At 50.1% G+C, this 13592-nt stretch overlaps 1 protein-coding gene across 4 annotated transcripts in view; it reads right to left on the reverse strand.

The window, feature by feature from the left end:
* The window catches only part of CACNA1D (calcium voltage-gated channel subunit alpha1 D), a 296376-nt gene that overhangs the window by 50318 nt on the left and 232466 nt on the right, over positions 1 to 13592 (reverse strand). For all 4 annotated transcript variants that reach the window (XM_064496422.1, XM_064496423.1, XM_031470549.2 and 1 more), the window contains 7 exons: positions 12671 to 12758; positions 11801 to 11908; positions 11664 to 11716; positions 10136 to 10282; positions 8204 to 8405; positions 6156 to 6314; positions 4713 to 4823 (listed from right to left, as the gene is read on the reverse strand). In XM_064496422.1, coding sequence (XP_064352492.1) covers positions 4713 to 4823; positions 6156 to 6314; positions 8204 to 8405; positions 10136 to 10282; positions 11664 to 11716; positions 11801 to 11908; positions 12671 to 12758 — 868 coding nt within the window. The remainder of the gene's footprint in view (positions 1 to 4712; positions 4824 to 6155; positions 6315 to 8203; positions 8406 to 10135; positions 10283 to 11663; positions 11717 to 11800; positions 11909 to 12670; positions 12759 to 13592) is intronic.

The raw sequence follows: 13592 nt of genomic DNA on the forward strand, positions 1-13592 counted from the left end.
TGACTCTAGGCTCCTGGAAACAGAGCCTGGACCCCCAACAGGACAGAGTGTGGGCGTGGCACACAGTAAGAGGCAAGGTCTGTGCAATGGAAATGAGAAATGCAGCCCAAGTCCAGGTTCCTTCTGCTGCCTGGGGTCTCTCACCTCTGCAGGTCTGAAGATACCTGGACAAGTGATCGGCATCTTGCTGTTTACTAAAGAAGTCAGCTCACTTACCAATTCCTTCCAGGGCTTGCCTGGGTAGCATTTGACCCAATGGATGACCACAGTGCCAACTTTGGGCAGAAACTGTAATTGACAGCTTTCTAACCAGCATAAGCCTTTCCAAAGGTCAAGTGGAGGCTCAGAAGAAAATGCATTCACAATTGGCCACTCTGCTCTGCCCAAATCTGTGACAGAAAAGCAGGTAGTATCTGATACCAAGAGGCTACACCCACAGGCTCACCCCTTCACTCCTGTCTTCCTTCCATCACTTTTCACTAAGTAACCAGCGTGTAGCAGGCATCGCGTGAGACAAACACAACCCTACCTGTGACCTTGAGCAGCTGCTCATCAGCTAACGGAGAGAGACATGGGTGGTCCTGATGTCGACAACGTACCGTGAGCATCTAACAGAAGCACATGTGAGAGGAGAGCTGACCTGGCTGGGCTGGGGGACATTGTCATGGAGGAGCCCACATTCCTGACAGGCCTTAAAGGGTAACAAGGTGGAAAAAGGTCTTTAGACACAGAAGCCTGTGCCAAGGAAAGGTCCAGCATGCTAGCAGTGGGGACGTGGTGGAGAGGAGGAATGGCCAGGAGAGTGAGGCAGAAATGTAAGTGGGCTAGTGTTTGGTGCAGGACTTTGAATATTCAATTAAGAAATTACAGATTTTTTTCTTTCACACCATAGGTAGCACGGTCAGCTTTGGGTTTACAAAGGGAGCGCGTGGGGGATGAAGGGAGGCAGGCTGAGACCAGAGGCCGGGATGATTCAGCCATCAGAGCAGCTCAGGAGGGAGGAGGGCAGCGCAGGCTGGGGCGAGGTGGAGCTGGCCACTAACACCCCGGGCATGCTGGCCTTTTACCAGGTGAGAAGGGGACCAGGAGAGAGCGCGGGGAAACCCCGACACGGAAGGGGCAGGCTGAGCCCCTGGAGGAGTCTGGCATAAAGTTCTAGTTAAGGAGAAGAAAAATATCTGCTCTCGGGTGTTATTCAGCATTAACATAAGTCACTCTAGGAACTCTGTACTCCGGGAAAGCTGCTGGGGCTTTTGAAGCAGTCGCATTCCTGCCAGGGCCTCTGGGCACGGAGTGCTGTCCCCACAGGCTGACGGGACCGGATGACCCAGTGTCCACTGCATATCCACCCTGTCCGAAAGCATGAGGACAGCACTAAACCACTTTCTTCCTTCCTCAAAACTGATAACTCTCCTTCCAAGCTCAAGTGGCTGGGCATGTAAATTAGACATTTTAAAAGTATAGGTGACCCTCGGGTTTGAACTGTGTAGGTCCGCTGATATAAAGATATTTTTCAACAGTAAATACCACAGCCACTGGTCCGTGGTTACAGAGGAAGCTTGGATACAGAGGGGTGACTCTTAAGTTATACCTGGACTGACCCACATGTTGTTCAAGGGCCAACTGTAGAACCAAGATCAAAATGCTTTCAGGTCTAAGATTTGGGAATGAAGTGTGGCTCCCAGGGGAAAGCCCACATCCAAGGCAGGGCACCTGGCCTCCAACATGGGCTGGACCCAGCATCCGATGGGCACCTCTGGAAGCACGAGAGGGGACCTCAGGCAAATCAGAAGTGCTCTTTATACCTGCAGGAGCCAGCACTTTGGGAAAGGCCCTTCTTCAATCTTCTTCCTTGGGGCAAAAGAACTCATTGGAGAACTCTAGTGGCTGCCATTTGAGAGTCCTGGAGGGGAAGGCCTGGGGAACAGGGCTGGTCTCTTACCTACAACACAGCCCACCTTTCACAATCCTAGGGTGGCTCGGTCACTCCAAGTGCATGAGGTCCATGTCCAACGGGTGGGCCTTCCCTGGGGAGATGACACTACCCACCGAAGAGCCTGCTTGCTTTGGTCTCACTCCTTGGCTCTTTGGCTCCTCACCACCTTCCACACTCATCCAACCCACACTCTTCCCCTGGGGTGAGCCTGCCTCCCCAACCAGGGAAGCTCCCGGCTCAGGTGTCCTATTCCCGTCCCCCTACCTCAGCCATTCCTGCTTAGGCAGGCGGGGCGACCTCACCTTGCACATCCTCAGTCCACATCCCTCTAAATGTGCTCTCTCAGGAGGCCCCATTTACCTGTCAGGCCCTCGAATATGGAAGGCATCGCCAGGATTGTTGGAACATCTTCCACTTGTTCGAACCCGGGCTCCTGTGATGCCTTCTCACCAGGAAGGAGTCTGTCCAACTTCACTCTCCTACTTGTATTACAAGACAACAGCCACCCCCGTCTCACCTAACAGATGCTGACAAGCTCTCCCAGAAGGTGTGCCCCCCACTGTGGAGAACGCTGCCCCAAAGGACCCCGTGACAGAGCTCCTCACGAGAGACAAAGACTTCCTGAGATGAGACTGAGGGGCCAAATTCCCAGCCCTCTACCCCTGCGGCCATCCCCTTGGAGCTCCGGCCGCCTGTGCTGCACGGTTCCTCAGCCCCACTGCCCCCCCGACTGCTCTGTGGAAGACCACTCGCCTGGCCGTGGTTTGCCGACACTGGAGATGAGACAGGACAGTCAGGGAGAGTTTTAAGAAGAGATTCGCTTCTCCGTGAAATGACTCCCACTCCTCCAGACACACAATAACAGCATAAAATCTCTCTGCTTTGCAAACACAGCGACAGTGCCCCTCAAGCGTAGAGATGCTGCTATTGCTGTTTTAAAATTTCTCTCACTTGTCATCTGAGGACGTCTTCTGCTATGAAAATATCTCATGGAAGAAAACCACAAAGCAGCACATCTAGCAGAAATCACTCATTTTAAAACTCTGATCGATCAGTACTGATTATAGATTAGCTACTCATTTCCCGTTGGCCCCACCAGTCTGTTCATATGCCACTCAACTCTCCTCCCAGGTTTGGTATCAGTGGTTCATCGGGCACAGCCACTGACACCTGGGCTGCTGGAGGGCACACACAGACACACACGGACTCACACACACATGCCTTCTCAGGGCTTAATCACCAGGCAGGGGAAGGAATGGCAAGCGGACCCAGGAAATGTTCCACAGATATGTTCCGAGTCACACCTCAAGTACTTCTGATGTTCTTACTTGGCAACCTTGCCATTAGTCCCGACAAATACTGTTCAAAGACGGAAAGGGGAGGGGGAAGCAAACCAAAGTCTCAAAAGAAATTCAGAGGCATTTGGGAGGGGAGGAAATGTGTCTGGATGGAGATATGGACAAGTCACAGTATACAGCATCTGGCCATGCAAAAGTGCCAAATCTGACCCCACTGCAATCACCCCAATCGATCACTTACAAGTGTCCTTTCTTTTTGGTCCACAAAGATCTGACAAAGATTGCATAGAAATTAATTCGAATTAAAGAAAGGAACAGTTCTGAATTAGAATTCCACGCAAGTATGGAGGACGTGAAACCATCATTTCATAATCCAAGTCTTACTTCAATTAGTGCTGTTGGATACCTTACACACCAATGAACAGACACCTGGGTCACTGCACTAATTCTCTAACTCTGAAAGGTGGAGGCTCTGCTAGAAAAGAAACTGAGGGTCCCACAGCTCAGCCTGGATTTGCTTCTTCTCTGCCTGGGGTTTTGGACAAGGGAATATCATCACTCGATGACAGTGATGGTGGTGGTCACAGTAACAGTACTGACACATCCACAGCATGGTGCTACATGACATGCACTCTTCTAAGTATGGCACATAAGGTTACTCTTCACTCCTCTAAGCCACCCTATGAAATAGGGCTATTAGTGTCCTCATTTCATGGATGAGGAAATAGAGGCACGGAACAGTTAAGTAACTTGCTTGGGAATTTGAATCCAGTCTCGTTCCGGAACCACGCGTGCCCTTGGACACTGTACCATCTGTCTCTTACACTACAGACATTGACAACTGTGGGACTGGATTCTCTCCCCACTAAAGGAGACATAATATGCTGAGCCATCCAACAAAGTTTAAAAGGCTCATGTCTTGTTTTGCCTTAAAGTCAAGTGAAATTTTTCTAAATTAAACAAACGAAAGATGGTATGGTCATGAGAGGTCTGCAGCTGGCAGAATTTTCCATAAAAGGTGAAAAAGATGCTGTAGACCAAGAACAAATAAAACCACAGTCTCTATGATGGAGATCTAAAAGTAAAAGCAGGGTTGAATTATTTCTGAGGGGTTATATAAGATGATTTCTCTAGAGCTCGAGTAACGAGGCAAGTTTCCGTGAGATAGCATGACAACACTCTTCGAGAAACAGAACATCAGGTTTCAAAACACTCTCAATTCTACAAATTCCCAACTCTCTCTTCCCTTCTTTTTCTCAGAATTGTTTTTATGAGGTTTTGTTTTTGCAGATTTATTTTCTCATATGTACATAGATGCCCTAATCAGATTTTAACTGATTTAATCAAGTTCTCAGGTGATAACTTAGTTAACGGCCAGAACAATTCAGCACAATTCAGCAACCCAAGACTGACAGGAAGTGGGTGCTTCTCTGGGGTGATTCAGCAACAGCCTTTGAAAAGTAGGTTCAGCGACTCACCTTGGGTTTAAAAGCAATGACTTTCAAAACCATCTCGACAGTGAAAACCCCAGTGAAGACCATGTTCAGGATGTCCATGGCGTCATTAAACATCTTGGACTGCTCGTAGTGCTGTGTGGATGAAGACAGAGGCACAGTTCTCAGAGGCACATTCCTGACTTGCAAAAGGAGGCGCCCCAGCCCTTTACCCACTGCAGGTGTCTGTCCTTCACTTGGACATGGAGGCAACCCCACGGGCCAGCACCCACTCCCAGTGATGTCACTGACACTGCGAGGGCACACGGCTAATGCCCCCAGGAAGGCCTTGACAAGATGAGGGTGATTGATTGAACGATGAAGGGGAAAGACATCCATTTCCTCTGCTCGGGACAAAGGGAATCCACCCTTTCTTCCGGCAGGACTTATGTTCAGGGCCTCGGCCCAGGCACAATGCAGAGCACACCCACAGTCTGTAACTAAAGGGAAGGTTTGGTTAGGGATACATTTTATCCCATTCAGGCTTATGTTCCATCAAAGTCAGTATTATCCTGACTTCACGCTTTTCCCTATATCAGCACATGGGCCTTCTCATTCGTAAAGAATTCTAAAATTTAAAGCAAGGGCCAGAAAATGTATCCTTGGCTGTCTTTAGATACATTTTCCAGACAGCACTGGGAGTTGGTTTGATTTGCTCAAATTCTTCAAGTCAGTGGGAAAATGAATCTAGACCTTGGTCTCTCTTGTCCCAGTGCAACATCCACTAGACAACGTGAGTGCTGGAAACGCTCGCGGTTAATACCTCCATGTGACCCAATACAGCCAAGTGAGGTGAGCTGTATTCCTTGCCTCCAGGGTGAGCAAAGAGTAGCTGTGATGCAGGTCAGACCCAATATCCCACAGACTGGATGAGTTCCCACCGCCGTACTGAGAGTGACTTGAGGACAGAACATCACTCTGCGACAGGCCCAGAGCAAAAGGCCTGACACGAATGACCCAGCAAACTCTGTTTCTGATGTAGGTGTGACAGAGTTCCCATTCAACCAATAAAGAAAGCCAGGCTCAGGGGATATAACTTTCCCTAGATCACCCAGCTGGTAAGGGGTCAAGCCAGGATTGAAATCCCTGTTTGTCCAACTCCACACAGACAGAGCTTCAGCCCTCCACTGCTCCCTGGCCACAGGAGGCCCTCAGCCGAGGTTTACACAACTGAACGCCATGCTTGGGCTCCGTGTAAATGTTGCTTACAGTCACATTATACAGTCAGTCTCTTACGCAAAAGAGAGATTGCAAACTCCTGCCGTGGCAACTGTTAGCCAGAATGGGACTCTGGCCAAACTACAGCCCAGACTCATCAGAAAATCAAACCCTTCCTCTGGTGAGGGAGTGCACTCCACCCTCAGAATTTGGGGCATGGGGCGGCGCCCAAGGCCCAGACGTGATCCTCGTTGCTGTCTCCATTTTTACCTGCATGGCCAAGCAGAGTGTGTTGAGCATGATGAGGACAAACATCATGTATTCGAAAGGCGAGGAGTTCACCACGTACCAGAACTTGTACTGGTAGGGGTTTTTGGGGATGTATCTCCGCAAGGGACGAGCTTTCAAGGCGTATTCAACACACTGACGCTGCAATGGCAGAAAAGAGAAACGGGGGTCCTGAGCATGTCTATGGAAGAAGGACACAGTTCTCGCCTGCCCTCCAAGAGCTGGTACACATCTACTGGGAGGGACCAAGGACAAGGCGGAAATGGCCATAGCACCCTCCACAGGGACCACTGGGCATCACGGAAAAGGGCCCCTGGTGAGAGGCACAGAAATCCTCAAGAACCAGAGGAACTGGGCTGACTCTGAGACTGGAGGTCCCTGGCTGCTCCAGGATGGAACCACACGAGACGCCTCTCAGGAGCCAGAGCGTGTTAACCCTGGGTGTCTAGTGGGGAGGCACCTGTGTGTCCATCTGGGGGCTTTTGAGACTTGGGAGCTTGTAGTGTTCACGTCAGAATCCCCAGGAAGTGGTCCATGATGATGGCAGAGCACTGCCCTGTATCCTCTCGCTGCAGCTGAGACTGGTCCACCCATTATGGCAAAGCCCAGAGGGAGCCTCCAGCCCCAGGAGCCCTCAGCTCAGCTCAGTATCAGGCCCTACCTGCTCTTAGGTCCAGCCTGAACCCTGCTCTCCTGCTTTGGCTCTGACTTCAGATAAGCTCCCTCTGTCCAGGACCTGGCCCTGCTGTGACCTCACAGGCTGACTCTAGGGACCCCTGACAGGAGCTTGTTCTGGACCTCGGGTGGTGACCTAGTTTCAGCTCTGGTGCCGCCTGGCTGGCCTGGGCCTGGGCCTGACACTCTTCTTCCTCGGCAGGGGTGAGGGGATGGGAACAGCTGGGCCAGGCCTCCCTCAGACTGACGTGGAAGGATCTGCAGGGACGCCCTCACAACTCACAGCAACATCTTCCTACAAACAAACTAGATGCTGTCCTCGTGTTTCCCCCAGTGGGTTCACAGCTGCACCAGAGAGACGGCCTCACCAGGCACGGCCACTTCCCTGCAGGAAGCCCGAGCTGCCTGATGATCCTTGCTCACTAAGTCATCACCAAACAGAGATGGCTCCTGATAGAGGACCGGGGGAAACTCCCAGAACACAATCTCCATCTCACAGACAACATTTTAGAGTTGAAAGGGACCTCTAGGAGTAACTCCTTAATACCCTTGGTTTAGAGATAAGGGAGCAGGCCCAGAGAGGAGCAGGGCTGCACCCTCAGTCACAGAGTAAATGCAGGTAGAACGCAGGTCTCCTGGCTCTCTCACATCATCACACAATCAGAGCCAAAGGCCCTGCTTCTATCAGATAGGTCAAGAGAGAGTGATGCCGGTGTAATCTTAGACCTGAGTTTAAATTTAGCAACTTTCCCTATGGTGTGATAGGGTACTTCCTCCTAGGTCAATGGTTCTCAACTAGGGACATCTGACAACGTCTGGAGATGCTTTTGGTTGTCACTGGAAACGGCACGGGAATGGTGGGTGAGGGAGGGCAGAAGGTACTACCGGAATCTAGTGGGTAGAGGCCAGGGATGCTGCTAAACATCCTGTACAGGACACAGAGCGCAACAAAGAATTATCCAGCCTCAAATGTCAACAGTCCAGAGGTTGAGGAGATAAAAGACTCCCTCAGTAGGGACTGTGTGAGTGTCAGTGAGTGCTTTCTGGACCCGAGCCACACCACCCTACATGATTCTGAGCTGCCACTAGTGGGTCATAACCACAGAAGGCAGCCTTCTGACTTCTCACCTACAAGTCTTTGGGTAAATTTCAAAATTACACTCTAATCTGCATCTGGGAAACTAACCTTCAACACTAATGACTCAAACCAGCTGCATGCGTGCTCTGAATGGGAAGCCAAGCCCAGGGACAGACAGCAGGTGGGCGCCCCTCTCTGCCCAGGGGAAAGTCATCAAAAGAGAAATCAGTCCTCTTTTGCTCAAGGGATGGAAGCCCAAACAGTGTGTGACTTTAACCTGATTTTTGTCCAGCTCACAGTTCTTATACTCTTTCTCCCCCTGCTCCTGGAAAGTGACGATGACGAAGCCCACAAAGATGTTCATCATGAAGAACGCTACGATGATGATGTAGACGATGAAGAAGATAGAGATCTCCACGCGGTAGTTGTAGATGGGGCCGACGTTCTCTCCGTTCGAGTCGATGGCTCTGTACAGCAACCTGGGGAGCACAAGTGCCCAGTGAGCACCGCCAACTGCTCGGCCCCAGCAGCTCAGCCCCACTGCCTTTGCAGGTGTCCCTCTTCCCAACACCTTGGGGGCAGCGACCGTCAGTGCCCACCCCAAGGTCCCTGGACACAGAGCAGTCTCTCAGGAAGCCTCCTTAGCATTAGGCCAGCCTGCCCAGCACTTTGAGGAGTGACCACCTGGGATATATTCGTTGACTGATTGCTCTGAGGGCTGCAAAAGATTTTACAAATATTCAATAATGTTCCTTTCTATTCACAGATAGAATAAAGGAGGAACATCATGTGGAAGACACTGGCAGAACTGAAAGCTGTAAACAGGACAGCCAGGGTAATTCTAGAGAACTAAGAGAGGATCCCCAGACTGAAATGTGCACTAAAATTAATATATGCCAAGGAGAACTCTGAACAGGAAGAAGGGAAATTACTCTAACAGCCTCCAATTCAATTTACCCCCATTCTGATGCAGATTCAGCCTTTCCCAGGCACCCGCCCCCAAGGATGCACTGTGCTAGACACTTTCACATCCATCTGGAAAGGCTGTCATCCCCATCTGAAGGAAATTCAGAGAGAGACCTAAGTGCCCAAGGTCACGGTCCTGGGGGCAGAGCTGGAAGTTGGGATCAACTCATCTGAGCCCCAAGTCCCAGGTTTGTTCATGTTACTGCTATCCCTGGTGGCAGTGGCCACCCATATTTGCTACAGTGCACTGTTTAAAATCTGAGACTACAGCCCGTGGCTCTGTAGAATGTAGGCTCTCACTCTATCCTCCCCTTCTCCCAAGATAAATTCCCTAATGAACAAGCCCCACCCAACTGTCCTTTCAGTCTGCAGGACTCTAGACACCCCGTGCACCCAGAGAGTCCTGCCAGCCTGGCCACCTTCTGCAGTTCTTCTGAGCATGAGAACTTGACATTCAGATCTGCATCTATGTATACGTGCTCTGGTAGCAGGAGTCGGTGGGCTATCAGAGAGCAGAGAATAATAAAAATGTAAGAGACTCTCCTTCTGTACCCTGTCTTCTTCCATCTTTCAGTTTTTCTGACTTTATCCACAAAATTCTAGCCATTCCTCAGGACCATGTGCTGCATGTCTCTGATGCACCAGGACCCTCCTGCCTGGCTTGGCTGCCAGACACTGACTAGATAAGGACTTTGAAAGGGCAAACCACGTCAGGACAGCTCTGTTCCTTCCACATGTTGCATGGAGCTGGTCTCAAAAGCACATTTTACGAAGGAGCAAGTGAGTACATCAGTGAAAGACAGGGCACAATGACTCTTATTAGTGTGAGGAATGAATAGATCAATGAACTAACCATCTGGGACACTGTCATGGCCCTCTTTAGGAACAGCGTAATGGCAGTTTTACTGATGTGGCTACACAGGAACTGACATGAAAAATGCCTCTGAGGTCTCCCCATTCCCTTCTAGGGACGCTCCCTAGGAGCCCGCTTAGATGCGCCACCACCTGGGATCTACCCCACCCCTGCTTCTCAAATCCGAAAGTCCAGGCAGCTGGCCACAGAGGTCAATCATTTGCCTAATTAGACAGAGGAGCCCCCTGGGCCGGGAAATGACTGAAAAGTAGCCCAAAGTTAACAAGTCATAGAAAAGGCCAGCAGAAGTGGAGAAAGGCAGTAGGACTCACTGCAGGAGAGCCGGCTGAGCCCAGAGTGGCGGCAAAGCCGTGAGATCCCAGTACTCACGCGGGCCAGCCCTCAAACGTGGAGACTGTGAACAGAGCCATCATGGCTGAGAGGACGTTGTCAAAGTTGAAATCACTGTTCTGCCAGATCCTCTCACGGACCACAGGGTTATCCACATCTCCATCCTTGTAGAGGATGAAGAGCCCTCTAGAGAGGAAAGGAAGTGGGGGTCACCCCAGCTGAACATGGAATTGGTCGCCCTGACCAGTCCCTCCCCCGGGCATCATGGTCATGCTCGGTTCACTGGTTCATAGGCTGCATTTCTCCATATCTTGCCCTGCATTTAATCTACTCTATGGTTCAAATAACTGCCAAGCAATGGTTAGTTACATGAGTATTCTCCACAGTGACCAGGCAGACACCCAGCATGTGCCTGATCACAAATGAAAACTAGCCAACAAGACCCATCTCTCATACAATGGGCTCCAAGTGTGCAATGAAGACCCAAAAGCTTTGGCCGTGGAGAATTCCACAAGCTCTGGGAACCAAGCCCAGGAACCTTCTTGTCTGCATTTTAGTTTTAATCAAATTCCTCTCTTACACTAACAATATTCCCACTTTTCTTTCCAAAAGAACTCTGTAATGGTTGGCACACAAGATTGCTCACAGAATTTCATTTCTGGAAGGATTCCAATGTCTCTGTTTCACAGATGAGGAAGCTGACGTAGGGAGGGAAGGGGAGGCATCTTCATACGACTGCTGTGCTGTCCCCTCTGGGAGACACCCTCACCCACAGTGAGAACAGTGCCCCCAGAGGTACACTGTCAGTTACGTGGCAACTGGTGCTCTCTGACAGCACCTTCTGATGAGAAGAAACCCCAAACGAACACAAGCAGTGCCAGGCCTTGACTAGGGACATCACAAAAGGGCAGGGACACGGGGACTTCTGCACAGTCTCAGAACTTCAGGCAGTGGTTTCTGATCTGTCTTCATAGTCTTCTGGATGGGTTGGGATAAAGGGTGACTATTTCCCACCTGTTTTCTCCTCTTCCTGTTCTTGTGAATAGAAACATGGCCTAAATGTGTGTGATGGGAGCAAGGGAAGAAGTAGCCAGGGACCTGTCAGAAGAGGGCAGCCAGCTCCTGAACACCAGGAAATTATGCTTCGAGTTCTGGCTTGGGGAAAAAGTTATCCACATGTCTGTGAGAAGAGTTTTCTGGGGCATCTCATAATGTTATTTTAAGTTTTAGTGCCTCCCTCCCCCCCCCAGTTTACTGACTCTATACCAAACATCAGAAGCCATCTGTCCATTCTTTTAGGATGATGAAAAGCTTTGGAACTAGATAGAGGTGGTGCTTGCACCACAATGTGACTGCATGAAATGCCACTGAACTGCAGTTTAAAATGATTAATTTTGTTAGGTGAATTTCACCTCCAAACAAAACCTCTCCACCTCTCAGCCATGAGGTGAGCACTCAGGCCTCTTATAGTCCACGACGACAACTCCTGGAACACTGGGATGAGCAAATTCTTGAAGCTTTCTGTCTGTCCCTCCAAATTCCCCACTCCTGCATTCAGAACGCTCACCTGCATTCTTCAGGGTTACTTTTGGCTTCGTCGGTACAGCGATAGAACTTTCCCTGGGTACAAAACACACACACTGTCAAAAGCAGGCTTCCTCTACAGGAGGAGATGGGATCTGAGCATGAAGGCCCTCCCAGTACCTTGAACAGCTGAACCCCAATGCAGGCGAACATGAACTGGAGCAGGGTGGTGACGATCATGATGTTGCCGATTGTCCGGATGGCCACAAAGACGCACTGGACAACGTGCTGGGGAGATGCGGCAAGGAGGGTACAGGGGAGTGTTAATTGTCTGTGTTGTTTTAGCCACAGAGTGAGCTAATACCAGCCAGGATTTCCTATGTTTAAGGGAGTTTTTATATGATTTTCCAACTCGGCAGTTCCCTGTGTTTCCTCTTGCAGGTAGCTATCTGTGGGGAGTTACCCCCAGTGCATTGCGGCCACCAGGGAGGAATGCCCTGTTAGCAGCCCCTCCTTGGTGTCCTCTAAAGCAGTGAGCTTAGTCAGAAGAAGTGCCAAACCCTCTGGCCTTCCATATAAACTGCATGAGAACAGATTTAAAGGCTAAAATATTATTAATAATGAAAAAAGTAATAAATAGTAATCAAATAAAGAAAAATAAATTAACAAAAATAAATAATAACTTAAAAAATGCTACTAGCACTTGGCAGAGGCAGCTTCGTTGGTCAGAAATGTCCTTTTCTTTTCCTTTTTTTAATAACCTGCTTTAATTAATCTACCATGTTCAGGCTACTTTTGTTTGTTTTGGGGTGGGATGAGGTAATTAGGTTTATTTATTTATTTTAATGGAGGCGCTGGGGATTGAACCCAGGACCTTGTGCGTGCTAAGCACGCACTCTATTACTGAGCTATGTCCTCCCAGAAATGTCCTTTTCAAACGTATAACCCACTTGAAAATCCATCAGGCCTCAGCCCAGCCCCAGTCCAGAGAGGTCAGTGAGGACAGCTAACCCCAACAAAAGCCCGCCCAACACAGAGAGGAATCCAAACCTTAAGTCCTTTTGCTCTGTTGATTGCCCTGAGTGGCCTCAGGACCCTTAAGACCCTCAGAATCTTCACAACAGAGATGGCACTGGATCTAAGGGAAAGAACAGAGGAAAGCAAGCAAGCAGGATGTATTATAATGGGAGAAAATACTTGGAGATAATTTCACTTTAATATGGACTATGCAACACGTGGGAGTAGAGCTCATCTCTCCCATGGCTTCCACCTGATGTGAACACTAGGTAGTACTTGGCTTCTAGGCTTCAGCTGTGTTGGTTTGGTTTTCTGTTTGGAGGCCTGCTGCAGTGCCCTGGTGCCAGGCTTCTCTGGCCTAAGAGTCCACTCTTTGGTAGGAGACATGGGCAGCTGTAACCCAGCATGTAGGTGTGACAACAGAGGGAAGGTGGTCTGTGATGCCAGGGGACCATGCCTTAGGGAGTCCGGGAAGGCTCCCTGGAAGTGATGTCCAGGTGAATCCCAGGGGGGCAGTGGGATTTAGCTAGACAAAGGGGGAAGGGGCTCCAGCTGAGGGGGCAGCACCTGCAAAGGCTCTAGATTGGAAGCTGCAGCTCATGCAGTGGCAAGTGGCTGAGTGCGGCCCGAGCACATGCCTAGGAGGCAGTGGACTGGGCAGCAGCTGGAGGGTGTAGGCACAGCTGGGAGCTTAGAGGAGTTGCAAAAACACTAGTGAGAATGACCTTCCAAGCTGTGACTATGTGGCTTCCTCCCACCAGGCAATGATGGGAGGCAAGGATGAAGATGAGCACACAGGGCAGTTTCAGGCAGGGGTCCTTGGTCTTCTGAGGGGGACAGAGTCTCTCCTTCACCTTTAGCTCAGAAGTCATGTACGTACCCACACTCTCATATGGGGGCTACTGATGGTCAGCACCTAAGCAGAGGTGCTTCAAAGTCAGCAGGAAAGCAAGGC

This window comes from Camelus dromedarius, chromosome 17, assembly GCF_036321535.1.
Source record: "Camelus dromedarius isolate mCamDro1 chromosome 17, mCamDro1.pat, whole genome shotgun sequence".
Classification (NCBI taxonomy): domain Eukaryota; kingdom Metazoa; phylum Chordata; class Mammalia; order Artiodactyla; family Camelidae; genus Camelus; species Camelus dromedarius.